This window comes from Dipodomys ordii, unplaced genomic scaffold (assembly GCF_000151885.1).
Source record: "Dipodomys ordii isolate 6190 unplaced genomic scaffold, Dord_2.0 Scaffold1, whole genome shotgun sequence".
NCBI classification, from domain to species: Eukaryota; Metazoa; Chordata; class Mammalia; order Rodentia; family Heteromyidae; genus Dipodomys; species Dipodomys ordii.
In genome coordinates, this window is record NW_012267217.1 from 27,483,544 (window position 1) to 27,508,502 (window position 24,959).

At 43.1% G+C, this 24,959-nt stretch overlaps 1 protein-coding gene across 1 annotated transcript in view; it reads left to right on the forward strand.

The window, feature by feature from the left end:
* The window catches only part of Cryl1 (crystallin, lambda 1), a 142,698-nt gene extending 118,468 nt beyond the window's left edge, over nucleotides 1–24,230 (forward strand). The window contains exons 6-8 of the mRNA XM_013010805.1: nucleotides 14,744–14,849; nucleotides 23,275–23,381; nucleotides 24,077–24,230. Coding sequence (XP_012866259.1) covers nucleotides 14,744–14,849; nucleotides 23,275–23,381; nucleotides 24,077–24,190 — 327 coding nt within the window. The 3' untranslated portion in view covers nucleotides 24,191–24,230. The remainder of the gene's footprint in view (nucleotides 1–14,743; nucleotides 14,850–23,274; nucleotides 23,382–24,076) is intronic.
* The last annotated feature ends 729 nt before the right edge of the window (nucleotides 24,231–24,959 follow it).

Below are 24,959 nucleotides of genomic sequence, written 5' to 3' on the forward strand. Positions count from 1 at the left end.
GCCACAGCACTACTTCTGTTTTTTTCTGTGTATGTGGTACTGAGGAGTTGAATGCATGCTAGGCAAGCATTCTACCACTAAGCCACATTCCCAGCCCATCTAATTAATTAATTTTGTTGGTCGTGGAGCCTGAACTCTGGGTCTGGGCGCTGTCCCTTGGCTCTTCAACTCAAGGGTAGCACTCTACCATTTGAGCCACAGTGCCACTTCCAGCTCTTTCTGCTTATGTGTTGCTGAGGAATCGAACCCAGGGCCTCGTGTATGTGAGGCAAGCACTCTTCTATCTTTATTTTATCTTGTGCTTGTATTAGAGCTTGAACTCAGGGCCTGAGCTGTCCCTTAGCTTTATCACTCAAGACCAGCCGTCTACCACTTGAGCCATAGCTCCACTTCTGATTTTTGTGCTTTAATTGGCTATAAGATTTTTACAGACTTCCCTGCCTGGCTTAGTTTCAAACCATGATCCTCAGATCTCAGCCTCCTGAGTAACTAGAATTACAGGCATGAATCACCATCACCGACCTGAGTTCAACTTCTTTTCTTTCTTTCTTTCTTTCTTTCTTTCTTTCTTTCTTTCTTTCTTTCTTTCTTTCTTTCTTTCTTTCTTTCTTTCTTTCTTTGTCTTTCTTTCTTTCTTTCTCTCTTTCTTTCTTTCTCTTTCTTTTTTCTCTCTTTCTTGCCTTCCTTCCTTTCTTCTTTCCTTCCTTCCTTCCTTCTTTCCTTCTTTCTTTTTTGTGCCTGTCCTGGGGCTTGAACTCAGGGTCTGAGCACTGTCCCTGAGATTTTTCTCAAAGTTAGTGCTTGAGCCACAACCCCACCTCTAGCTCAGAGTCTCATGAACTTTCTTACCCAGGCTAGCTTCAAACAATGATCTTCAGATCCCAGCCTTCTGATTAGCTAGGATTACAGGCATGAGCCACCATCACCCAACTTGACTTCAACTTCTCCAGGTGTTGTGTTGTGTCTTCCTATGCCTGGCTTATTTCCCTTAGCATGAGGGAATACTTGAATACTTGCTTGTGAAGGGAGTACCTTTCTGCTAAATTATCTCTACGTGAGAAAGAGAAAGTGTCATGAATAAGAAGCCCTTTCTTAACTTGTCATTACACATGTAGGCCATGCACACTATCTTGCTATTACCTATTCATTGTCTGTCCCTGTGCAGCTTTGTTATTCTGAAGCAGAAGAAAACTTTCTGTATCTAAGAAAAACCAGGAACGTGGATCTGCAGTATTGAATCACAGATACCTTCTCTCATTTCCCCCACCTTTCAGTTTGGCTTCTCATTTGGACACAGCAGGTCTGTAGACACTCTAGTAACCACAACTTTCATGTCTGGCTACACTCCAGTAACTTCCTATAAAACTGACTTCCCATGTCTGGCCACCCTCTAATAACATAGACTTCCCCTGCCAAGAACAGTATCACTGGATGACAAAACCTTGTTGGCTGGGAATCTAATTTCAGTTCATATTTCTGAAACATTAACATAATGAGGAAAGCTGTGTTGTGTGAAAAATCCTTTAGTAGTTGAGTTAGTTGCCCATAAATTCTTTCCCCATGGGGGCAGGATAGTTGGAGGGCCTGGTAAACATAACAAAATCATCAGCAGGTTCTCAGCCTGTTGACGTGCTTTGGTGATGAGGCTTATAAATTGCTTACCTCAGATTTAACTCTGCTAAGTGTTGTAATCCCTAAACTGGAATTACATTCTTTGGGCAGTATGGGGGTGAGGAGAAGTAGGTTTGCTGAAATGAATTAACAATAGACAGATTGACAGGAGATAACACATCGATTCATTAGCATGTCTGGGGAGTCATCGGGCAGTGAGTACCCAGTAACCCCAAGAGGTTCAGATGGTCAGAAGTCGTTTGTAAGGGAGAGAAAGATGGGGGAACACAGGCATGTTTTGTGAGGCAGTGAGTCATTTGTAGAGGGAAAGAATGACTTGAAAGATAGACAATAATTTCTACATGATTCTCTTTGGAAATTGAGTGGGCCCAGGTAACAGATAATAGCTTATGCTAAAGTATCTCTGGAGACATGTTGGCATTCACAATCTTCATTCCTATGATAAATGTTTCATGAAATATCAGGAGAGACCAAAGGCAATTGTTTTTCTCTTTGGTGAATCTAGTCGGGGTGGGAGGGAGTGTGTGTGTGTGTGTGTGTGTGTGTGTGTGTATGTGCACACATGTGCATACATCTTGGTACTGAGGCTTGAACACAGGATATTACACTTTTACTTTTTTTGCTCAAAGTTAGCACTCTATCACTTGCACTTGCACTGGCTTTTTGCTGTTTAATTGAAAATAAGAGTCTCACAGACTTTTGTGCCCAGGCTAAATCTCAGTCTCCTAAGTAGACAGGATTACAGACATGAGCTACTGGTGCCTGGTTTTGAGTCTTGTCTTTAAATAGGTAAAGGAAAGGTTAGATTACTGCCTTTTTTCGACATCTGCCAATGACCAGGTCCCTTTAATTTATGAAAATCAGTGCATGAGGGCACAATATTGTGAGGAGAAATCTCTGAACTGTACAAATTCAGTTGCTGCCTTCTTGACCTGTCTCAGAGGATGTGGCATTTGGTGTCTCAACAGAACTTCTTAGGATTCCAGAACTTTGTCACTGGGCTTTTTTTCAGACATGAATGCCAACTGCTAGAAGGATTTTTTAATAAAGATCACATCCTAAGTAATGGAGTCAAATCAGCAGAAGAAGCATCCTGAGGCAAACATCTTCTGGAGCTTCTGTAGAATATTATTTACTCAAGAATGATTCAAGAGTTTGTGGTCAGCTGTTTAGGATTTCAGGAATAGCTCAGTACTTTCTATTAGATTCAAAAAAGAAGAGGTGAGAAAATAGACAAGGAGATGAATGGGTCAGCACCAACACAGTTTATTCAGGAGAGAGAGGACCTGCAGAGGGGAGCCTCCAGCCAGAGTTCAGACTTAGTCCTTGCTTACGGTCTGCGGTATTTATAGTGGGTCGGAAGGAATGCTACAGTTGTTTGGGGGTTGGTATGAAAGTAACTAATGGTGAGATTTGGATAATATGCTCAAAGGGTCACAGTTGGAATTAGAGAGGATGTAAAGCAGGATGTCTGTTCAAAGCCCTGTTTGCTTCAAAGTCTTGGTCTGTTGCCCACCAAATAGGTTATATTTAGTCAAGAAGAGAGGGTAAGGTGGATAAGAGCAAGATTGGGCTTCTAGCTTTTTCTTGGTTTTTCACTCAAGGCTTGAACTACAGGCTCTACTTTCAGCTTCTTGCTGGTTAATTGGGTCTCATGGGCTTTTCTGCCTCTGCTAGCTTTGAATCGTGATCTTCACGTGTGAGCCTCTTTAGCAGCTAGAATGCCAGGTGTGAGCTCAAATAAATTTATTCTTAACAGAAGAGGCACACTGATTGTTTTTGTTTGTTTGTTTGTGCTAGTATTGAGGCTTGAACTCAGAGCCTAGATGCTTTTTCACTCAAGGCTAGCTCTCTACCACTTGAGCCACAACTCCACTTTTTGGCTTTTTGGTGACTATAGGAGATATTAGTCCCACAGCTTTCCTGCCAGAGCTGGCATTGAAATGTGATCCCCTGATCCCAGCCTTCTGAGTAGCTAGGATTACAGGCATGAGCCACCGGTGCCAGTTAAAAAACTGCTCAAGAACTTAATTCTACAGCTGATATAAAATGGAAACCCATTCCCATACCTCCTCACTGTGGGCTTATATTTCTTCAGTGGAGATGGTAAGGGCCCTGTTTCTTATTGAGATATATTATGTGCAGAGGGCATAGGCCAGTGTCTGGCATCATGTTTATAGTGATTCTATTATCCAAATTCCTGATTCTTCTCTATATGTAAGAGCTGTCACTAGTGATTTCTAAGCTGAAGGGTTCACATCCTGTCTGTAGAAGTGATTTTCCTGAGGGTAGCCTGGGCCTCACCTGGGAGCTTTTTAGAACTACAGCCTAGGGGTCCTCCCAGACCTGCAGAATCAGAATCTTCATTGTGAGAAAGCCAGAAATTCTTATGGGCATCAAAGTTGTGGAAGCCTTGATTTATGTGGTTTCCCTAAGGCACATGATACAAATTCTTAATATATTCCTTTTCATCTGTTCTAATTCCCATATTATTTTCTTCTATTTAAAATCTTCTCTGGGAGTACAGTTTAGCAATCCTCAAATCAACAGACATATTCTAATTTATGGAGATTATTATCATTATTATTATAGTTTGGTTCCAGTACTGGGGCTGGAACTCAGGGCCTAAGCACTCACCTTTAACTTTTTTACTTAAGGCTGGCGCTATACCTCTTGAGCCACAACTCCACTTCCAGCTTTGTTTTTGGTGGTTAATTGGAAATAAGAATCTCACAGACTTTCCTGCCTCATCTGGCTTGAAATAGCAATCTTCAAATCTTGGCCACCTCAGTCGTTAGGATCGCATCAGCCACCAGCACTTGGTTGGTGGTGTATTTTAGTGGTATTGACAACATTTTTTCTTCCTTAATGTGATGTTAAATATCAATTTAACTTCCAATTGATGGAGTCTTTAATCATTAAAATACTGTATTTCTACATATAAATATATATATTTCACTTTCATATTTCACTTCCTTGGTCATTTGTCTTTTTGATTTTTTTCTGCCTGCATATATGTGTCTTGTTCCTGGCTCCTTCTTTATGTGGAACTCAGGCATATAATAGGCATATAATAAAGCTGTATGTAGCTTTATCCAGCTTCCCCTTAGATGAGGACTCATACCATCATGGTATAACTGTGGTTTCTACTCCTGGACACACTGAATATCTCTGGCTATCTCCAAACAGAGTAAGAATTTATATCAAAAATAATAATAAAGCTTGACCTGGCACTGGTGGCTTACATCTGTAAGCTTAACTACTCAGGGGGCTAAGGTCTGAGGAATGATGTTCAAAGCCAACCCAGCCTGAAAAGTCCCTGAGACTCCTATTTCCAGTTAGCCAGAAAACAGCTGGAAATAAAGGTCAAGTGGTAGAGTATGAACCTTAAAGTGAAAAACTAAGTGAGTTTGAGGCCCTGAATTCAAGTCCCAGAACTTGTACCCACACAAAAAAGCTAGGGTTGGGATCATGCGTTAAGAGTGTCTGCCTAGCTAGGCATCAGTGGCTCATGTCTGATTCTAGCTGCTCAGGAGGCTGAGATCTGAGAATCAGAATTCAAAGCCAACTTGGGCAGAATAGTTCATGAGACTCATCTCCAGTTAACTAGCAAAAAGCCAGACATGGAGGTGTGATAGAGCAAAAGCCTAGGGACAGTACCCTGACCCTCAGTTCAAGCCCCTGTACTGGCACAAAATAAATAAATAAAAGAGTGTTTGCATAACAAGCCTGAGGTCCTGAGTTCAACTCTCAGGGTCACCAAAAAATTCATTAAAACACAAACCTATATAACAAATGAGAGGTTGCAACTGTCTAGAGGATGATATTCCCTCTTCTAAATCATAAACCAGATCTTGCAGCACTTGACTTACTCAGAGGCCAACACCCTGTGTTTGAGGAAATGTTCATACACTCAATACCAGCTACTATACAGCTTTCCTAAGCAAGGATGTAAATTGCGATTTTTCCTGTCATGAGCACTGGGCCTGGGCCGACAGCCCAGCCCTATCCTGCAGGAGGAGCACTGGAAGCTAGTGAGATCACAGCATTTGTACCAACAGGTCGATCAATCAGTCATAAATGGTTGGTTTCAGCTCCTCCAGTCCAAAGCAGAGTAGGTAACAGGCAGAGCTATGGGTCCTTGAAATAGAGGAAGGAAGGGGACAAAGGAGTCCCTGGAGAAGTTGCGGGGGAGGTGATGATCAGAGCTGCAGCTTACCGATTTGCCTTTTGTCAGCACAGGTGGAAAGCCCACAGCTAATCGCCCTGAAGCAGGCATTTGTGCTACCTTGCCTGAACCTCTGTGTGTGTGTGTGTGTGTGTGTGTGCACGCGTGTGCACACATGCGTGCTCAAACCTTTTTATAGAATTTCTTTTAGAAAAGCTTTTTTTTTTTTGCTACCAGTTGGTGGTTCATGCCTATAATCCTAGCTATTCGGAGGCTGAGATCTGAAGATTGCAATTGGGGGAAGCAACTCAGAGAGACTCTTATCTCCAATTAACTAGCAAAAAAGCTGAAACTAGAGGTATAACTCAATTGGTGGAGGGCCAGAGATAAGCCAAGGCCAAAACAAAATCTTGATTCTCAGAGGACCTCTCAATTAAAGTAATGCTAAGCTTCTAATTGGAATCTCTGAAATTCAAAAATGCACTGAAATCTGAAACTCTGTTATCCTCATATTGGAATTCAAGTCCTGGATTTCAGATTTTCACTTTAGGGAACCTCAGCTAGCAAAGTCTGCAAGTATTCCAAAATGTGAACAACTCTGAAGCCTGAGATACTTTTGAGCACCCAGTTTTTCAGATAAGGGATACTATGCTTGTAACACTGACTTTGCTCAAATATAATTTTAAGCTTTTATTCATGCAAGGAGTGGATTCTCTTCATTGGTGTTTGGGTATTTTGTTGTTATTGTTGTTGTGTTTAGCTTTTGGTGCTGGTACTGGGGTTTGAACTCAGATGGCCTGGGCACTGCCCATTAGCTTTCTCTACTCAAATCTGATGCTCTATCACTTGAGCCACACCTCCACTTAAAACTTTTTGCTGGTTAGAGGTAAGAATCGTATAGACTTTTCTGCTTGGATTGGCTTTGAACCTTGATCCTCAGATTTCAGCCTCCTGAGTAGTTAGGATGACAGACATGGGCCATCTATACCCAGTGATTTAGTTTAATTTTTAAGTTGCATTTCCCTCACTGAGGAGTTGCTTTAAGGGGTTTCATGTTTTCTACACTAATGGTTCCTACCTCAGTGACCTCTTAGTACTTGAAAGCTTTTCCGGGTCATTCCTTGGACTAATGCTAGGAGTGATTGTTCCCTGCCAGAGTAGCATTTTTACCACTTGTTAGACATGGCCCAGATCCCTCCCTAGGGATCCTGAGACTCTCCTGTCATCTGCAGACACCTGAGTGTCCCCAGCAGAGGCCACAAGTCGATTCCCTTCTTTGCCTGAGGCTGAGCTCCAGTTTTCTTCCCAAAGGCCCTTTCTTCCTGTATGGTGTTTTATAGGCATGATTCAATGTCCTGTTGCTTCAGGTACATGTGGCGGTAGCAAGTTCTTCGAGTTAGTAAAATGTGTCTGAGTCATTAGAAATGATTGTATCCCAGTTCTAAGAAAACTTGGACTGTAGCTATTGACAAGATACCAAGCCACTCACAAATTCAACCATATGCCAGTGATTAACAAGCCTTTTCTCATTAAGATCCATTTGCCTCACCTTCTCCTTAGAAGGTGGCATAGATAAGGGCAGGGGGCCCGTGTCTTTCTTGCCATTGCTTTGGAGATGGTTTCATTGTTTCTTGGAAGAGAAGTAATGTATAACAATGAAAATAGAAAACAAAGCTGGCCCTAGTAATCCTAGCTACTGAGAAGGCTGAGATATGAGGATCATAATTTTGAAGCCAGCCTGGGCGGGAAAAGTCCATGAGATTTTTTTTTGGGGGGGGGGGTCCGGTCGTGGGGCCTGAACTCTGGGCCTGGGCACTGTCCCTCACTCTTCAGCTCAAGGCTAGCGCTCTACCACTTGAGCCACAGCGCCACTTCTGGCTTTTTTTCCCCTGCTTATGTGGTGCTGAGGAATCAAACCCAGGGCCTCATGCATGCAAGGTAAGCGCTCTGCCACTGAGCCACCTTCCCCGTCCCAGTCCATGAGATTTTTATCCCCAGCAAAAAGCCAGAAGAGGAGGTGTAGCTCAAGTGGCAGAGCACCAACCATGACTGGGAAAAGCTAAACAAGATCTCAAGGCCCCAGGCATGTACACACACACACACACACAAGTATGAATAGATTTTATGTAAATACCATACCATTTTGTTTAAAGGACTTGAGCATCCATGGATTTTGGTGGTAGTATTGGAAAGAATGTCCTACAACTACATCTCCCACAGACACTGAAGAAAGACTGTGTATCTCTTACACTCTCTTTTTCTTTATCTCTTTCTCTTTCTCTTTCTTCCTCACTTCTCTCTCCTCTCATCTCTCTTCTTCTCTAACCTCACACCTTTCTCCTCTTACTGCCCCCCTCTTCTATTGATGATGTCTTTGTCAAGACCCCGACTAACCTTAAATCTTTCATTTCACTTAGAGTATGTACCATAGCAATTGAATACTGCATACACCATCTTTAATTTTCTTCTTACCTTGGAGAATGAGTGTCTTGTGCTCCTGCATTTATTGCTAGCATACTGTTTTTTAGTAAAGCATGGACCTGGGTCGTGCATGTATGTCCATTACTTGTATGAAATCCCAGATTTTAACTAAAGAAAGTAAAGGCAAGCAGTTTTCCAATGAAAAGATTGTACTTGGGCTCTCCTCACCTGTGATTTCTCAGGACATGATACAAAAGCCAGGGTTTGAATTAAGAGTGAGCACCGGGTGCTGGTGGCCTGTAATCCTAGCTACTCAGAGGCTAAGATCTGAGAATTGCGGTTCAAAGCCAGCCAGGGCAGGAATGTCCATGAGACTCTTATCTCCAATAAACCACTAGAAAACCGGAAGTGGCACTGTGGCTCAAGTGGTAGAGCACTCACCTTGAGCTGAAGAGAACAGGGACAGCGCCCAGGCCCAGAGTTCAAGCCCCACGACCGACAAAAAGAAAAAAGAAAAGAAAAAAGAGTGATCTATATGAGTTTCAGAATCTTCTAACCACTTCAGGCTCCTCTTTGAGACTTTTATTAGAAAATAGAAGAAGTATTGATTGCTGCTCTGATCGCTGCTCTGATCAGTATGATCACTGGCCTGGTGTTGGGCTCCATTCCCTGCACACGTTTGCCCCACTCTGTCCATTTCCAGGAGGTGTTGCTCAGTTCAGTATTTCAACATAAGCACTTGGTTCTACCCTGTAGTTATTCATTGTAATTTTTATGATAATCTTAGATTGTAGAATCGAGCTTCAACACACCCTAGATGTAAAATCCACTTCAGAAATTCCAAGTGTGACAAACAGTGACACATCGTAAAGATTCAGAAAGTATTTCCAACCAGGCACCAGTGGCACACACCTGTAATCCTAGCTACTAAGGAGGCTGAGATCTGAGAATCATGGTTTGAAGCCAGCTCAGGCAGAAAACTGTAAGACTCTTCTTTCCAGCTAACCACTGAAAAGAGAGAAGTGGAGGTGTGGCTGAAGTGGTTGAGAGCCAGCCTTGATTGAAAAAAAAAAACAAAACCAAGCAAAAGCACAAGACTCTGAGTTCAATCCCTAGTACCAGCATTAAAAAAAAAAATCCCTATTCTAAACTTGTTTTTCTGAAAAGTAGTGACTGATAAAAATAGCCCTCCTCTAGTTGGGGCGCTGGTGGCTCACTCCTATAATCCTAGCTGCTCAGTAGTCTGAGATCTGAGGATCGTGGTTCAAAGCCAGCCAAGGCAGGAAAGTCTGTGAGCCTCTTATCTCCAATAAACCACCAGAAAATTGGAAATGGTGCTGTGGCTCAAGTGGTAGAGCGCTAGCCAGCCTTGAGCTGAAGAGCTGAGGGACAGTGCCCAGGCCCAGAGCTGAAGCCCCACAACCGACCTGTAGGTGAAACAGGAGGAAATTGAGAACATTTGGAATTGAAGAAATTGCAGAATGTACCCTGGCCCTATACCATGATGCTCTCCCCTCTTTCAGGCTTTAGTAGAGATGAAGTTAGCTTAGATGATGTGAATCAAAATTCAGCTTCCCAGCCTAATGCCAGTGGCTCATACCAATAATCCCAGCTACTTAGGAGGCTGAGATCTGAAGATCACAGTTCACGGCCAGCCTGGGCAGGAAATCTATGAGACTCTTATCTCCAATTAATCACCAAAGCTGGAAGTAGATCTGTGGCTCAAGTGGTAATGCAGTAGGTTTGAGCAAAAAAAGCTAAGGAACAACATTCAAGCCATGAGTTTAAGCCCTAATACAAGCACAAAAACAAAAAACCCTGAGCTTCTCTTGGGGGTAGAGGTGTGGGTAGTGCTTGCTTATCATATGAGGGCCTGGATTCCATTCCCAGCAAGACAAAACAAAACAAATCTGAACTACTCTGGGTAGCTCACCTTTAGTGTATTTTGAAATCTCTTTAACATCAGCTCTGAAAATACTAAATCTAATTGTGGAAGAAAAGAGACAGGCTAAACAGCATTGTAACTGTGGGGTGCTTTCCATATTTGCATCCATCACAGTTTGAAGGCTAAAATGGAAAAAAAAAAAAAAAAAGAAAATCATGCTTTGTGGAATGTTAACCCGGAACCCGGGGCTAGGGAATATCCTTCAGGTCTGTGTGGTTGTCTTTCAAAGCATTCTGCAGCCCCAAGGTGCAGGAACCTATAGCCCTGGCCAACAGGCAGCCTGGAGAGAGTGCCAAAGCTGCTTTCCTGTCCCAAACACTTGTCAGGTAGGGGGAGACAGATGGAAATGGCAGTTCCATGTCAGATGGATTTCTAGATGATTCTGGGTTCTTCTATAGATGTTTTTCTTCCTTGAATACCTCTCTATCTTTACAGCTTTTTGTTTTGTTTAATGCTGGGAGGCTTGAATTCAGGCTCTGGGAACTGTCTCTTAGCTTTTCACTCAAGGCTGGTGCTCTACCATTGGAGCCACAGCTTCATTTCTGGATTTTGGGTGGTTAATTGAGATAAGCATGTAACTGCCTTTCTTGACTGGGTTGATTTGAAATCACAATCCTCAGACCTCAGCTTTCTGAGTGGCTTGGATTACAGGGGTAAGCCACTGGCACCCAGCTTACACTTTTGTGTAAGCTGTCAGCATTTGAGTAAACATAATGAGTTATTTGCACATCTTAACAGGCTGACTGAACAGAGTAGATGCTTTAGAATGACTAGGAAACCTAGTGAAATTCCCTTGTACCTTACCAGGTCAGTGAATTTTATGGGAATGATGGCATGCAGTGTCTTTTTGTTTGGGGTCTAGTACTGGGACTTGAACTTGGGGCCTTTTCCTTGACTTTTTCACTCAAGCCAGCCATTATGCTACTTGGTCTACAGCTCCACTTCTGGCTTTCTGGTGGTTAATGGGAGATAAGAGTCTCATGGCATTTTCTGCCCAGGCTGGCTTCAAACTGGGATGTTCATATGGCAGCCCTCCTGAGTGGCTAAAATTACAGATGTGAGCCACAACTGAGAAATACCCAGTATTCGAAAGATATGGAGTGATGGGAACTTCTCCTCATGTATGGCTGGGGGCAGTCAATTTGATGCAGTGCTTCAGAGAGCAGGGTAGCATTGGCTCATAAAGTGGAAGGTGCAGGGTGGCTTGCTGTAATTCCTAGCAGTTCAAGCTTGGACATAGGCCAGAGCTTTGTTTCAGAATGTTCTTTGTCATCCTGTATACAAGAGGTGCATTCCAGAACCAACCCAAATACCCCATGAGTAATAGGATAGATAAGTCAACTCTGACTTTTACACAAACTACAGCTACACACAGCATAGTGGATTCTGACTGACTGACTGACTGACTGACTGACTGACTGATTGATTGAGGTGCTGGTATGGACCTTGCACGTGATGCTAGGTAAGTATTCTGCCACTGAACCACATCCTTAGCCCTGTATATATCTTTTTGTGTATGTGTATACCAGTACTTGTGCTTGAACTCAGGGCTGTCCCTTAGCTTTTTTGCTCAAGGCTAGTATTCTACCTCTTGAGCCATAGCTCCACTTCTGGCTTTATGATGGTTAACTGAAGATAAGATTCTCATAGACCTTCCTGCCCAAGCAGGCTTCCAACCACAGTCCTCAGATCTCTCCTCCTGAGTAGCTAGGATTACAGAATGAGCCACCAGCACCTAGCCCTGTATATATCTTAGTGCATAATATTGAGAAACAGAAGCAAATTACATAAGAAGGCATCTCATATAGGTCCCATTACCAGACTAGAAATGGACATAAAGCAAACTAAATATACATGATCAGTTTTTATAGCAAAGAGGTAGTTGCCATAGAAGTGAGGTATCTGTCTCCAGGAAGTTGGTCCAATGACAAATAAGACAGGAACAGTGGCTCAAGTGGGTGCCCTGTAACTTTTGCAGGTTTTTGTGTGTTTCTATCAAGCATGCATATGCATATACCCAGTTTGATGGAACATCGTTCATAGGCATAGAGTTGATCAATAGTGTTTGGGCCACACTTTTCGGCTCCATCCTCTTTAACCTGTCTTATCATGAAGCTCTCTAGATGACCTGGGGTGGTCCAGATACCCAGGCAGACCTGACACCTTTTTGTGTCTCCCTCAGCAGTGGGGATGTAGTGACAGTGACCTCCTGTGTGGGGGGGGAGTGTCTCTGGTTGCCTTTGAAGTATGAGTAGGTGTAGGGATGGGAGGTGCTCCAGCCTTGAGCCAGCAATCCCTGGCTGCATGGAGGGCAGAAGATACTTCCTGTGGCCCATGATGACATATATCAGAGCCCTCTTTTAGGGTGATGAGAGCTTTCTTCTTAGGTAGATACCACATGGCCCTTTCAGAGAAAAGCCTTGCACCCAGAGGGAAGGAGATATGTCTAGTGGTTGCTGGGAGCCAGCTCAGGATGTGTAAATATACTTCTGGAGTATCAGAACTGACCCCTTGTTGAAGGCTCTCAGGTTACAGCAAGGCTACCAGTGGAGAGGTGGCATTGTTTTTCATTTGTTTTCTGGTCCTGGGGCTTGAACTCAGGGTTGGGGCACTGTCCCTAAGCTTCTCTGTGCTTAAGGCTAGTGATCTACCACTTGAGCCACAGCATCCCTTCCAGTTTTTTCTGCTTATGTGGTACTAAGGAATCGAACCCAGGGTTTCATGCATGCTAGGCAAACACTCTACCACTAAGCCACATCAGACAGCAGATCTCACAATGCTTTCTGAAAGAAACCAATCTTAAACCAGGCCTGTAATCCTAGCTACTCAAAAAGCTGAGATCTGAGGATCATGGTTTGAAGCTATCTGGGGCACATAAGTCTGGGAGACTCTTACCTTCCAAGCTGGAAGTGGACCTGTGACCCAAGTGGTATAGCACTAGCCTAGAGTAGAAAAAGCTAAGGGATTGCGCACCAACCCAGAGTTCAAGCTTCAGTACTAGAACAAAAACAAAAACAAAACAAAAGAAAGAAACCACTCTCAGAAAAAGAGCCAACGCCACAGATCATACAGGAACGCTGCCAATCTAAATCGACAAAAGGTTTTGGGGGGATTACATTGATTTTGCTCACATCTTCCTTCCTGACAGCTGAATGTCCAAGACAGTAAGAATGTAGATGGGAATGACCTGGCAGTGCGTTTCCAAATCATGCTGAGTTTTAATTATGTACCCAAACCCTGTGCCCAAAGCCACACAAGACAGCTGCTGGATCAGGAACAGGCCAAGAAACACAGATGGCCTCTCGACGTCTAAGCTAAGCACATAACAACTCACCTCTTGCTTTGCCATTTTCATTTACAGAAGATTCTAGGGCCCCACCTTGACAAACATACCCTTGGTTCCAAGCTGCATTTCATCAGAGACCAGCTCTTCTTACAAATCATTAGCAGCAGGACAAAGCCAGACTTGTAGGCAGATGAAGCCTGGGAGCATCTTCCAGCTCTTTGGATGGCTCAGGCTGACTCCCCACCTCCTAAGCAAACATCTAAAAGATTCTTCTTGCCCTCTTCCTCTGATACTGCAACTTCTAAGTGCTCCCTTAGGTTGTAGGGATAGGAATGAGGAAGCGGACAAGGGGAACATGTTGATTCAAGTATGGAAAAGGTTAATGGTTATTTGGTCATAAAATAGTCTCCTTTCAGAATCCATGTACATAGGATTATTTTTGTCCAGGATTTGATGGCAATACTATCATAGAGCACTGGAGGGTATTTGGGAATACTTTCCTAATGAAGTCAGGATGGCTGAGTATCAGTGGCCCACATCTATAAGCCTAGCTACGTAGGAGGCTGAGATTTGAGGAGCACAGTTCCAAGCCAGTCTAGGGGCAAGAAAGTTTGTGAGATTCTTATCTCCAATTAACCAGACCAAGACAAAAACAAAAAAAAAAATCAAGAGAAAGTATGGTCTAATAGTAGAGCACTAGCCTTGAGTGATAAAGATAAGGGATGACACTCAGATTCTGAGTTCATGCCCCAGTACTGGCACACAAAAAAAAGTTAGGATGGGGCTGGGAATGTAGCTTAGTGGTAGATGCTTGCCTAGCATGCATGAAACCACCCTGGGTTCAATTCCTCAGAACCACATAAACAAAAAAGGCCAGAAGTAGGGGCTGGGAAGGTGGCTTAGTGGTAGAGTGCTTGCCTCACATGCATGAGGCCCTGGGTTCAATTCCTCAGCACCACATAGGCAGAAAAAGCTGGAAGTGGCACTGTGGCTCTAGTGGTAGAGCACTAGCCTTGAGCTGAAGAGCTCAGAGACAGTATCCAGGCCCAGAGTTCAGGCCCCACGGGAGGGGTGAGGGAGGAAGAGAGGGGGAGAAAGGCCAGAAGTAGTGCTGTGGCTCAAGTGGTAAAGTGCTATCCTTGAGTAAAAGAAGCTCAGGGACAGTGCCCAGGCCCTGAGTTCAAGCCCCAAGACTAGCAGAAAAAAAAAAGTTAGGATGGAAGTGATGATAATGAAATTACCTTTCTAGAAAATTCACTCATCAGTGTACTACCCCCTTCTCCCTGTACAGGAAGGAATAGTGTCTCCTAGTGACGTGGACCTGGTTATGTCAGATGGGCTGGGCATGCGGTATGCATTCATTGGACCCTTGGAAACAATGCACCTGAACGCTGAAGGTATGCCTAGGGCTGGGGTGTGTTGTTGAGTATTTCCATGGGTCTTAGGAACAGTCAAAGTTTGCCTTTTTAAGCTGAGTAGAAATAGCGCTATAAACTAAGCACTTGTGGCTCATACCTGTAATCCTAACTACTCATGAAACTAAGACCTGTGGATCCCAGTTCAAAACCAGCCTGGATAGAAAAGCCAATGAAACTCTTATCTTCAATTAACCAGCCAAGAGCTGCAAGTGGAGGTATGGTTCAAGTGGCAGAGCATCAGCCTTGAGTGAAAATGCCAAGCAAGAATGAGAGGCCTTGGGACTGGGAAGGTGGCTCAGTGGTAGAGCGCTTGCCTTGCATGCCTGAGGCCCTGGGTTCGATTCCTCAGCACCACATAAAGAAAAAAGCCGGAAGTGGCACTGTGGCTCAAGTGGTAGAGCGCTAGCCTTGAGCTGAAGAGCTGAGGGACAGCGCGCAGGCCCAGAGTTCAGGCCCCACGACCGGACCCCCCCCAAAAAAATAGGATCTATACAAATTAAAACAAAAATTTATAAAGGAGCTATGTATTAGAATCTAGAAGGATGCCACCTAGATATCATGGGTATTTCTTCACATCAAAATAAGTCTTTAAAAAATAAAAACAAACCAGCTGGGGGCTGAGGGCTTACTCCTGTAATCCTAGCTAATCAAGAGGCTGAAATCTGAGGATCAAGGTTCAAAGCCAGCCTGGGCAAGAAAGTCCATAAGGCTCTTATCTCCAATTAATCACCAGAAAACCAGAAGTGATGTTGTGGCTCAAGTGATAGAGTGCTTGCCTTGAGCTGAAGAACTGAGGGACAGCACCCAGGACCAGAGTTTAAGCCCCATGACCAACCAAAAACGGCAACCCCCCCTCAAAAAAAAAAAACCAAAAACTAAGGTCTCACTCAAGCTGACCTGGAACTCTATTTCTCTACTACCTGTACTATAACTATATATATATATAATTATATATATATATATATAATATATATATACACTCTATACCTCTACTACCAAGCTATACCCCTAAACTATAAGTAACTTTTATTACCTTTTGGATTTTCTGTGTTGTCATAAATTTATTTTTTAAGAGGGTTGAAGCAGAAATAAGATTAGAAATGGCAGGCAGATGGTTTGGACACAGTGCCTGGCACTGTGAGTACTTGGCACCGCTTGGTGGTACTTGGAGTTGCTTCTTGGGAGGTAACACTGTGAGTGAGGGGAAGTAGTGGCCTCAAGAAGTTGGTTTGTCTTGAAGCCTGTATTTCCACAGTGCTTTGGTAATAACTCAGTCATTTTCTCCCACAGTAGTTAATGAAATACACCTTCAAAAATCAAGACCATTTCCCCAGATATTGCTGGGTACACACCATGTTGAGAGTGAACTGGCCCTTATATGCTGGGCAATACAGTCCAGGAACTGGGATATATCTTCCCTAAAGTCAAGCATTGCTGGAAGCAGCTGACAGAAGGAAGGAAATCGCAGCCACTGCTATGGAACAAGAGTTTAAAGTACTATTATGCCAGGCACTGGTGTCTCACACCTAGCTGCTCTCACTCCTGGGCTGAGATCTGAAGATTATGGTTCAAAAATAGCCCAGAATAATAAAAAATATTTTTAAAAATAGCCCAGTAAGAAAAGCCCATGAATCTCTAATTAACTACCAAAAAGGTAGAAGTAGAGCCATGGCCCAAATGGGATACACCAGCCTTGGACAAAAGTAGCTTAAGGGACAGTACTGGTGTGTATGTGTATGCGCTTTCTCTCTCTCTCTCTGTCTCTGACACACACACACACACACACACACACAGTCTAGGATAATATCATATGCTTTTTTCACCAGACCTTATAAATGCTAAACAAACTGAAGCATTTGAAATGTGTAGACAGTGTCTGATAAAACACCACATGGTTTTTTTCTAGAGAAAAATGAAGTAGTTGAAGTATCATGAGACAGAGATAGGGAGAGAACTGAGAAGTGCTTTGAATCTCAAACAAATAGAAATAGAAGCCAAGGACACCAGAAACTTGAGAATCAAATGTGGCAGACAGGAAGGAGGCCGGAGCAATTTTTCAAACAAAGCCGGAATGATAAGAAATCCTAATTGGCTTACTATGATAAGGGGGACGGATGCAGTGTTCCACTTCAGAGCATTCCACGCCTGAGGCAGACAGCTATAAGATCTGGCTGGAAACCAGTGGAAAGATTCTTTAACATTCCCTGTGTCACCCAGAATATATCAAGATCAGTGAGGGAGGATTTTTCTTTTTTTGAGATACTGTTTTCATAAAGCCAAGCATCTCAGCTGTATGTCTTAAAAGCTACTATTTATCTAGAATCAGGGCAAATGTTTTACAATTTGGTTTTGAACTAATAAAGCAGGATCTGAAAAACAGGAGGGCAAGGTACTTATTCCAACTTTTTGGTTCCTGTTTTCTGTGTTGTTGTTGTTGTTGCTGCTGAAGCATCCTCCTCCAAGGAGCACAAATTCTCACAGTGGTGGTTCTGGCTTGGTGGAGAAGTGGTTCTTAGCTTGGTTCTCTTGCGCTGGCTTTCCCACTTACTGGCTGCCTGACCCTGAGGCAGTTTCTTAAGTTAGTGTACCTAGGTTTTGCCCACTTCGGTTAAGTAGGCATAACAACAGTAGCCTCCTCCTAGAGTGGTGTGAGCATGAAGCCACATGGAAGCACTTAGCTAGATCATTGTTGTGGGCCTGGTCTGTGCCACCTTGCCCCTGGTGGTTGGTTTGAGCTGTCCTGGTATCTTTTGTGTTTGCTTGTTTTGTGTGCGCACGCGTGCGCGCATATGTGTGTGTGTGTTTGTGTGTGTATGCATGCATGCCAGTACTGGGCTTGAACTCACAGCCTGGATGCTGTCCCTTAGTTTTTTCAAGGGTGGGGCTCTATTACTTGAACCACACCTCCACTTCCAGCTTTTTGGTGGTTATTGCAGATAAAAGTCTCACAGACTTTCCTGCTAGGGTTGGCCTTGAACTGCGATCCTCAGATCTCAGTCTCCTGTGTAGCTAGGATTACAATCATGAGCTACTGGTGCCTTGCTTCTGGTGTTTTCTTCTCTCTGTGGAATGGTACTATCTGAAACTCACAACCCCTCAGATTCCCCTCTAGGTGAATTTGCCTTCTAAATTTCCTCTCTTATGTAGGCATTTTTTTTAAAGACTTGCCTGGTGGGTTTGGTTCATCTATATGGGATTTCATCTGCCTCTGAAATAAGTTGAACTGAACGAGTAGGACTTGAGGAGGGAAGGGGCTTCAGCATGGTTCTACCTTCCTGAGTCCTTACTTAGGTTTGAGAATTTGATCCTTGGAGGAGGCATTGGATATTGTCACTCTGTGCTTTCAGACCTTTTGGATCCACTTTAATAAGTTCTATGAAATTCTGTCTCTTAAAGCAAGTGCAGTCAGCCAGGCGCTGGTGGCTCATGCCTGTAATCCTAGTTACTCAGGAGGCTGAGATCTGAGGATCAAGGTTCAAAGCCAGCCCAGGCAAGAAAGTCTATGAGACTCTTATCTACAATTAACCACCAGAAAACCAGAAGTGGCGCTGTGGCTCAAGTGGTAGAGCGCTAGCCTTGAACTGAAGAGCTAAGGGACAGTGCACAGACACAGAATTCAAGCCCCATGACCAACAAAAAAAAACAAGTGCAATCAGATGGGTGTGATCAGCTGAGTGAAAACCAGACTGTTCTAATGTGGGTAGCGTTGAGGGGTGTCCAAGAAACTAAACACCCCTAGTGAGGCCAGCTTGGTACAGTGGGCCATGTCTGGTTGAGTCTGGTGTCTGCTGTAGGTTCAGCTTTATAGCTGAAGAGTCCTAAGGTTACAACATAAGCAAACCTAATCTCATGAAAGTCCATTATTTTTCCTTTTTTGTCACATAGGCATTTTGTAAGAAAGTAAATTCACAGGGAAATGGGCGGACCTAGAATAAATTATGTGAAGGCTCAGTGAGACAAATGATGCATTTCTTTCATATGTGGAAGCTAAAATATAACTATGCATGGTAACACACAGGGCTCAATGTATTTACACACAGACAAACTGACTGAAGGATGGTATTCCTAGGGGAGGAATCCGATCCTCTTAATAGTTAGTATACTGTTTATCAAGGGTGGGCAGAGGAATGGTGGAAGGAAGAGTGAGCAAATGTCATTATATTCAATGTATCTTATGCTAAAATTAAAAAAAATTTCAGAGGAGGGATACGAAGGGAAAATTGGAGGAGTATGAACAAAGGGGTCACACTGACCAAGAAGCATTGTACTCATAATCTGACTTACGAAATTCGTAACCCCTTCATACAACTATTGAATAATAAGTTCAGAGTCTCCTGAAAAGCTAAGCTTAGTGTGAATAAATAAGTAACAGAAAAGGTAACAGATATTTTATTTCTGGAAGGAAATATTTAGGTTGTCTTTTAACTTCTAGAAATGGAACCATATGAAGTCGTTCTAGTCATTGCTGGAACATTTATAGAAACATCCAGAAGGCTAAATTATCAAGTTAACACTTTTGTGAAATGAAGTTAAATTTCTTTTTTTAAAAAATTGTCCTCTGGTTAGTTGAAGGTCTCAAAAAAATTGGTAGGTTTGAGAATTTTATCCTTCAAAACAATTGTTTGCTTTCATAGATGTTAGTGTACTGTGAGGGAAGGAAAATTATTTGAAACAAATAAAATAGAGACACAGTGAACTTAGTCCTATACACCATTATGGGTCATTTAGAACTAAATCTATAGCCAGGAGTCAGTGGCTTGTTTCTGTAATTCCAGATATTCAGGAGACTGATATCTGAGAATAATGGCTCCAATTAAACCAAGAAGCCATAGTGGAGCTGTGGCTCAAGTGATAGTATACCAGCCTTGAGCGAAAAAACTAAGAGACAGCATCTGGGCCCTGAATTCAAACCCACTAGCACAAAACAAACTAAACCCCAAAGAAGTTTGTCCTTTTTTTTTTTTTAAAGATTACTGTAACAGTAGTCTTTTTAAGTTTAAGTCAGTGGTACCGTTTTCATGGTCTGAGAACTAAGTTCATAGCTGTTGGGGGTCAGGAGTATCTGCAAATTCCGCAACTTTATTTTGTTCTTGTTATCTTTTTGGTACAAATGACCCACTGTTGAGGTATTGTGGTTTTGAAAGAGCTGGAAATATGTCTGATGGTGTAACTCAGTGATAGAACTCATGTTTAGCCTGAGCAAGGCTTTGAGTTTTATCCCCAGCACCCATCAAGAAAAAAAAAAGGCAAAGAAAAGAAATGAAATTGAAATAAATTGAAACAGTCAGGACTTAGAGACAGCTCAGCCTCCAGGATCTTAGGGCTAGTTTCTAACTTGTCTGGTCTCTTAAGTACAGGCTTGCTCTAGCAGCCCCAGGTCAGAAGAGATGGAGTGAGCAACTGGGTAGGGCTGTTCCACTGCCTGGGACAGGCCATGGCTGGATTGGGCTTGTGTTTTCTTCCCTTGTAAGTATGAGTCTCAAGTAATCTCAGCTTCAGTACACAGGGCCCCACAGCAGTTTATGCTATGATTATTCTTCTGTCTCTCCTAGCGGGAGTTGGCCCTGTCAGCCCTACAAGTCCCATTAAGTCACCTGGTATATAATAAGACATCCATCTGCCTATACTGACGATTTTGTTAAAAATATCCAAATGGCCCCTGCTGAAGAATAAACTTCTCCTTCATTTCCTCATCAAAATCCTGTAATCTGAGAACCAAGTAACCAGAAGTTGAGTCTGGCATCTTTGGTTCATAGAAAATGACTGACTAGCCAACCATTAATGGGTTCATGACTGTAATCCTAGCTACTCAAGAGGCTGAGCTCTGAAGATAACAGTTCAAAGCCAGCATGGGCAGAAATTTCCATGAGACTCTCATCCCCCACTCTTAAGAGGTGGGTGTAGGGAGTTGTAGAGGGCCAACTTTGAGCAAAAAAGGCAAGGGAGAACATAAGATCCTGAGTTCAAGCCCCTGTATTGGCCCAAAAGAAAGAAGGGAAGGAAAGGGGAGAAGAAGGAAAGGAGGTACATGACTACTTGTGTTTCCCAGCTCAGAGTGTATAGAATCCATGAAAAAGCCATTATTCTGAAGCTGATTTCCCACTCCTCCACTCTAAACAAAAGATGCTTTTATTTAAAATTTTTATTTTATTTTAAAGGTTATATACAGAGGGGTTACAGTTATATTAGTCAGGTAATGAGTACATTTCTTTTTTTTTGGGGGGGGGGTCCTGTCATGGAGCCTGAACTCTGGGCCTGGGCGCTGTCCCTCAGCTCTTCAGCTCAAGACTAGCACTCTACCACTTGAGCCACAGCGCCACTTCTGGCATTTTTCTTTTTGCTTATGTGGTGCTGAGGAATCAAACCCAGGGCCTCAGGCATGCAAGGCAAGTGCTCTACCACTGAGCCACCTTCCCAGCCCCAGTACATTTCTTTTTGAACAGTGTTCCCCTATCCTTCATTTTCTCCCACTTTCCCTCCCCCATGACTCCTCTCCTCCCCCCAAGTTGTAAAGTTCATTTCCAACATAACGTCTAGTGAATATCACTGCTGCATTGGTTCCCCCTTTGTCCCACCTTTCTGTGATTCCCCTTCCCTTCCCTGAATCAGATAAACTTATATACAAGACAAAGGGTACCAAACAGCAGTGAAGAAGGAAAAAAGGGAGGAAAAGAACAATAATAAAAATGATAATAAAAGATTAAAATTAAAATGAGAAAAAAAAAGGTCTTCAATTTATTTGGTGGCCTTGTGTCTCCCTAATGTCTGCTATCCAGTCTCTTAATGTAGCCATTAAGTTCCTTGTGGTGGTCAGTTTTCCTTGTGGCTTAGTTGGCTCCTCAAATCAGTTTGTTTGAGTGGGCAGGAAAATGTTCTGCCTTGAAAACGTGTAGTCTTTGTGTCCCTCCTCCCTGCCTAACCTAGCGGGAACAGGGATTTGCTTTGTGTGTCACAAAGAAAGGGGTTGGCTGGCTTCTGTAGATTGGAGTCTCTGAGAGTGAGCTTCAGTTTGGGTGGGATTGGGGCATGTCTGGAATCAGTGTCTTTTCCCAGAGGGGCTGGCTCCTGAGACGTTCTTTTGGCCCAGCCTGGAACCACTCTTGGCTTTTATGGCCTATCCAGTTTGTTTTTTTCACTGAGATTTTGCAGACTTTTGGGTTTTTTTTAATTCCTGTATCCAGCTAAGCAGCAGGTTGAGCCTCTCTATGACTGGAATGTCTTTGTTTGCTGCAGAGGGGCAGGGCTGCCTTCTCACTGTGTCTGCCCTGGTAGTTGTGTCCCTCCCTGGGAGGAGCTTCCTCCTCCTGGATGGGGCTACCTTACCCTGGGCAGAGTTGTCTCTCACTGGTCAGATTCCTTTGCCCTGTTGAAAAATGGTGCCACAGTCACTGCTTCTCAGGCCTATGTTTTCTGCTAGCTGCTTTGTCTGGTTCTATGCCAGTATCAAAGATGGTGTTCTTCTCAGGTCAAGGGGCTTTATTTGTAGAAGTTATTCTCTGGGTGGGAGTGAGGATGGCTTTTGTGGGGGTACTCACAGTTTCCCTTGGTATTTCGGACCGTCTGCAATACGCATCCATGATTTGTGTCCAGCAGGATGTGATTTTCTGCTCCTTATCATCCAGTTCATGCTGGAGGTGAGTGAAAAGCCACATGCACTCTGTCTTTGGTGCCTTTGCCCTGGCTTTCTCTGGTCGCAACTGTGGTCACAGCCACTGTCACTGGTATGTGCTCAAATCTGTCTTCTTAAGCAAGCTGTCTGCAGTTTTTCTCTCTGGCAAAAAAAATCTCTACAATTACAGCTCACTTCGTGCAACTGTGTAGGAATGGACTATTGGGTAAAATTCTAAAGCTCTGGTTCTCAGTAGCAGCTGTGTAGGTTCCCTGTTGACCCTCCACCATCTTCCACTTCCTTCTCAAAAGAAAAGTTTGTTCTTTCCTTTTCTCCTGCATTTCTCCCTACTTCATCCTGTTATACTAACATAAATCCTTGGTACACCTTCAAAAAACAAAACAAAACATTCAAATGTTCAATACAAGTAACCTTAGCAATCCATTGTTAGAGAAGGGCTTTGAGAAATGGAGATATAAGTGACATTCCCCAGTGAGTGCCAGCAGAGGCTGAGAGTACCTGTAGCTGGCATGTACCATATACAAGGAAGTGTGTGCCAGGCCCGAGGACCAATACCTCTCAAGGTTTTAAGGTCTCATAGAAATTGTGGAGAGTGACTAGGGAGGGACCAGCTTGTCCAGAACACAGCTGGTGACTTATCTCCTGTCTTTTCTTTATTCCCTGGCAAAGAAGAATGTAGACGCTTCATCCTCAGGGCAAAACCTTCCAATGGGCCTCTTAACTTAGAGAATATTTTTGTTGATATGATAGATTCTTGTGTTCAAACCATTTCAGGTATGGTGAGCTACTGTGACAGATACAGTGAAGGTATGAAACGTGTCCTGAAGACTTTTGGACCCATTCCAGAATTTTCCAGGGCCACGGTGGAGAAAGTTAACCAGGTGGGTAGATTGTGTGTGCATTTAGTCACATGCCAATCATCTTCTCTCCCATACACCACCTGCATGCAGATGGAATATACTAGAATCTTAGACTTTAAAGTATGACTCAGGTAGTAAAGCTCCAGCCAGTGAGCAAAAGCATCAGATACAGAGTTCAATTACTGGTCTTGGACAAAAGAAAAGAAATAAAATTGGCCTTTAATATTATTGACAGTTCCTCCTTTTTCGCTAACTTTGCTCATAGTTTTATTCTGGTCACCAGGAGATTTTTTATTTTATTTAATGCTGGTATTGGAGCTTGAACTCTGGTCATGAGTACTGTCTCTTAGCCTTTTCCTTCCAAGCTGGTGCTCTTCCAGTTGGGCCACAGCTCCACCTCCAGCTTGTTGGTGATTAATTGGAGATAAGAGTCTCACTGACTTCTCTGTCCAGGCTGACTACAATGCCAATCCTTAGATCTCAGCCTCCTGAATAGCTAGGATTAAAAGCATGAGCTACCAATGCCTAGTATCGAGATTTTAAGAACAATGTAATCCATGAACAGTAGCTCTTTTCAACTTGTCTGAGATCTCCAAGATTCGGAAAGCCTGTGATATTGAGAGCTTTCTATGTTTCATACAACTTTAAGCAATGTGGGCATGGTTTGTATAAACACTGGGTCAATTATTTCCTCTCATATTTCTTCCTTCTCCTAGGACATGTGTCTGAAAGTTCCTGATGACCCAGAACACTTAGCAGCCAGGAGACAGTGGAGGGATGACTGTCTCATGAGGCTTGCCAAGTTGAAAAACCAGGTGCAGCCCCAGTGAGTTTCTTGAGATGTTACTGCCACTCCTTCATTAAAAGCCTTTATTGTTATTATTATTATTATTATTGGAATTAACAGCACTTGCTCCAATCCTTTTAAACCAGTGAGAAACCCAGTAGTACCTAGTCTGAAAATTCATAGCTTGCTTTGCTTTATCAAGGCCCAGGTAGTGATAGAGGCCCAGTGTCTTCCATTATATTAGGGCCTAACCCTGGACTGGGCTGTCACAGAACTCTCTGAGGCCTGAGATGTGGGTTTCCTGGACTAATAGTCTGAAGATTTTTTTTTAAGCTTCCCATTTCAGTGTGATTATATACGATTCCACTTCAGAGTCAATGACTGTGGTTACTTGGTATTTTAATCTATTACTGAAATATTTTTATAATGATTTTCTAGTCCCTTTCTGAGTACTCTAAAGCCCTGTATTTAGGAGTCAATTACCTTTGTTTTGCTAATGTTCTGAATAAAAGTTTTTGGCTGCTTAAAGTTTTTTATTGCTTTCTTTTTTTTTCTTTTATTCCAAACTAGGGCTTAAACTCAGGGCCTGGGCTCTGTCTCTTAGTGTTTTAGCTCAAGGCTAGCACTCTGTCACTTGAACCATGCCTCCACTTCTGGTTTTTTGGGTGGTTAATTGGAAATAAGAGTCTTACAGACTTTCTTGCCTGGGAAGGCTTCAAACCACAATCCTTGAACCTCAAGCTTCCTAAGCAGCTAGGATTACAGGTGTGAACCATGAGTATCCAGTTCATCTGTTCTTTCTTAGAATGAAG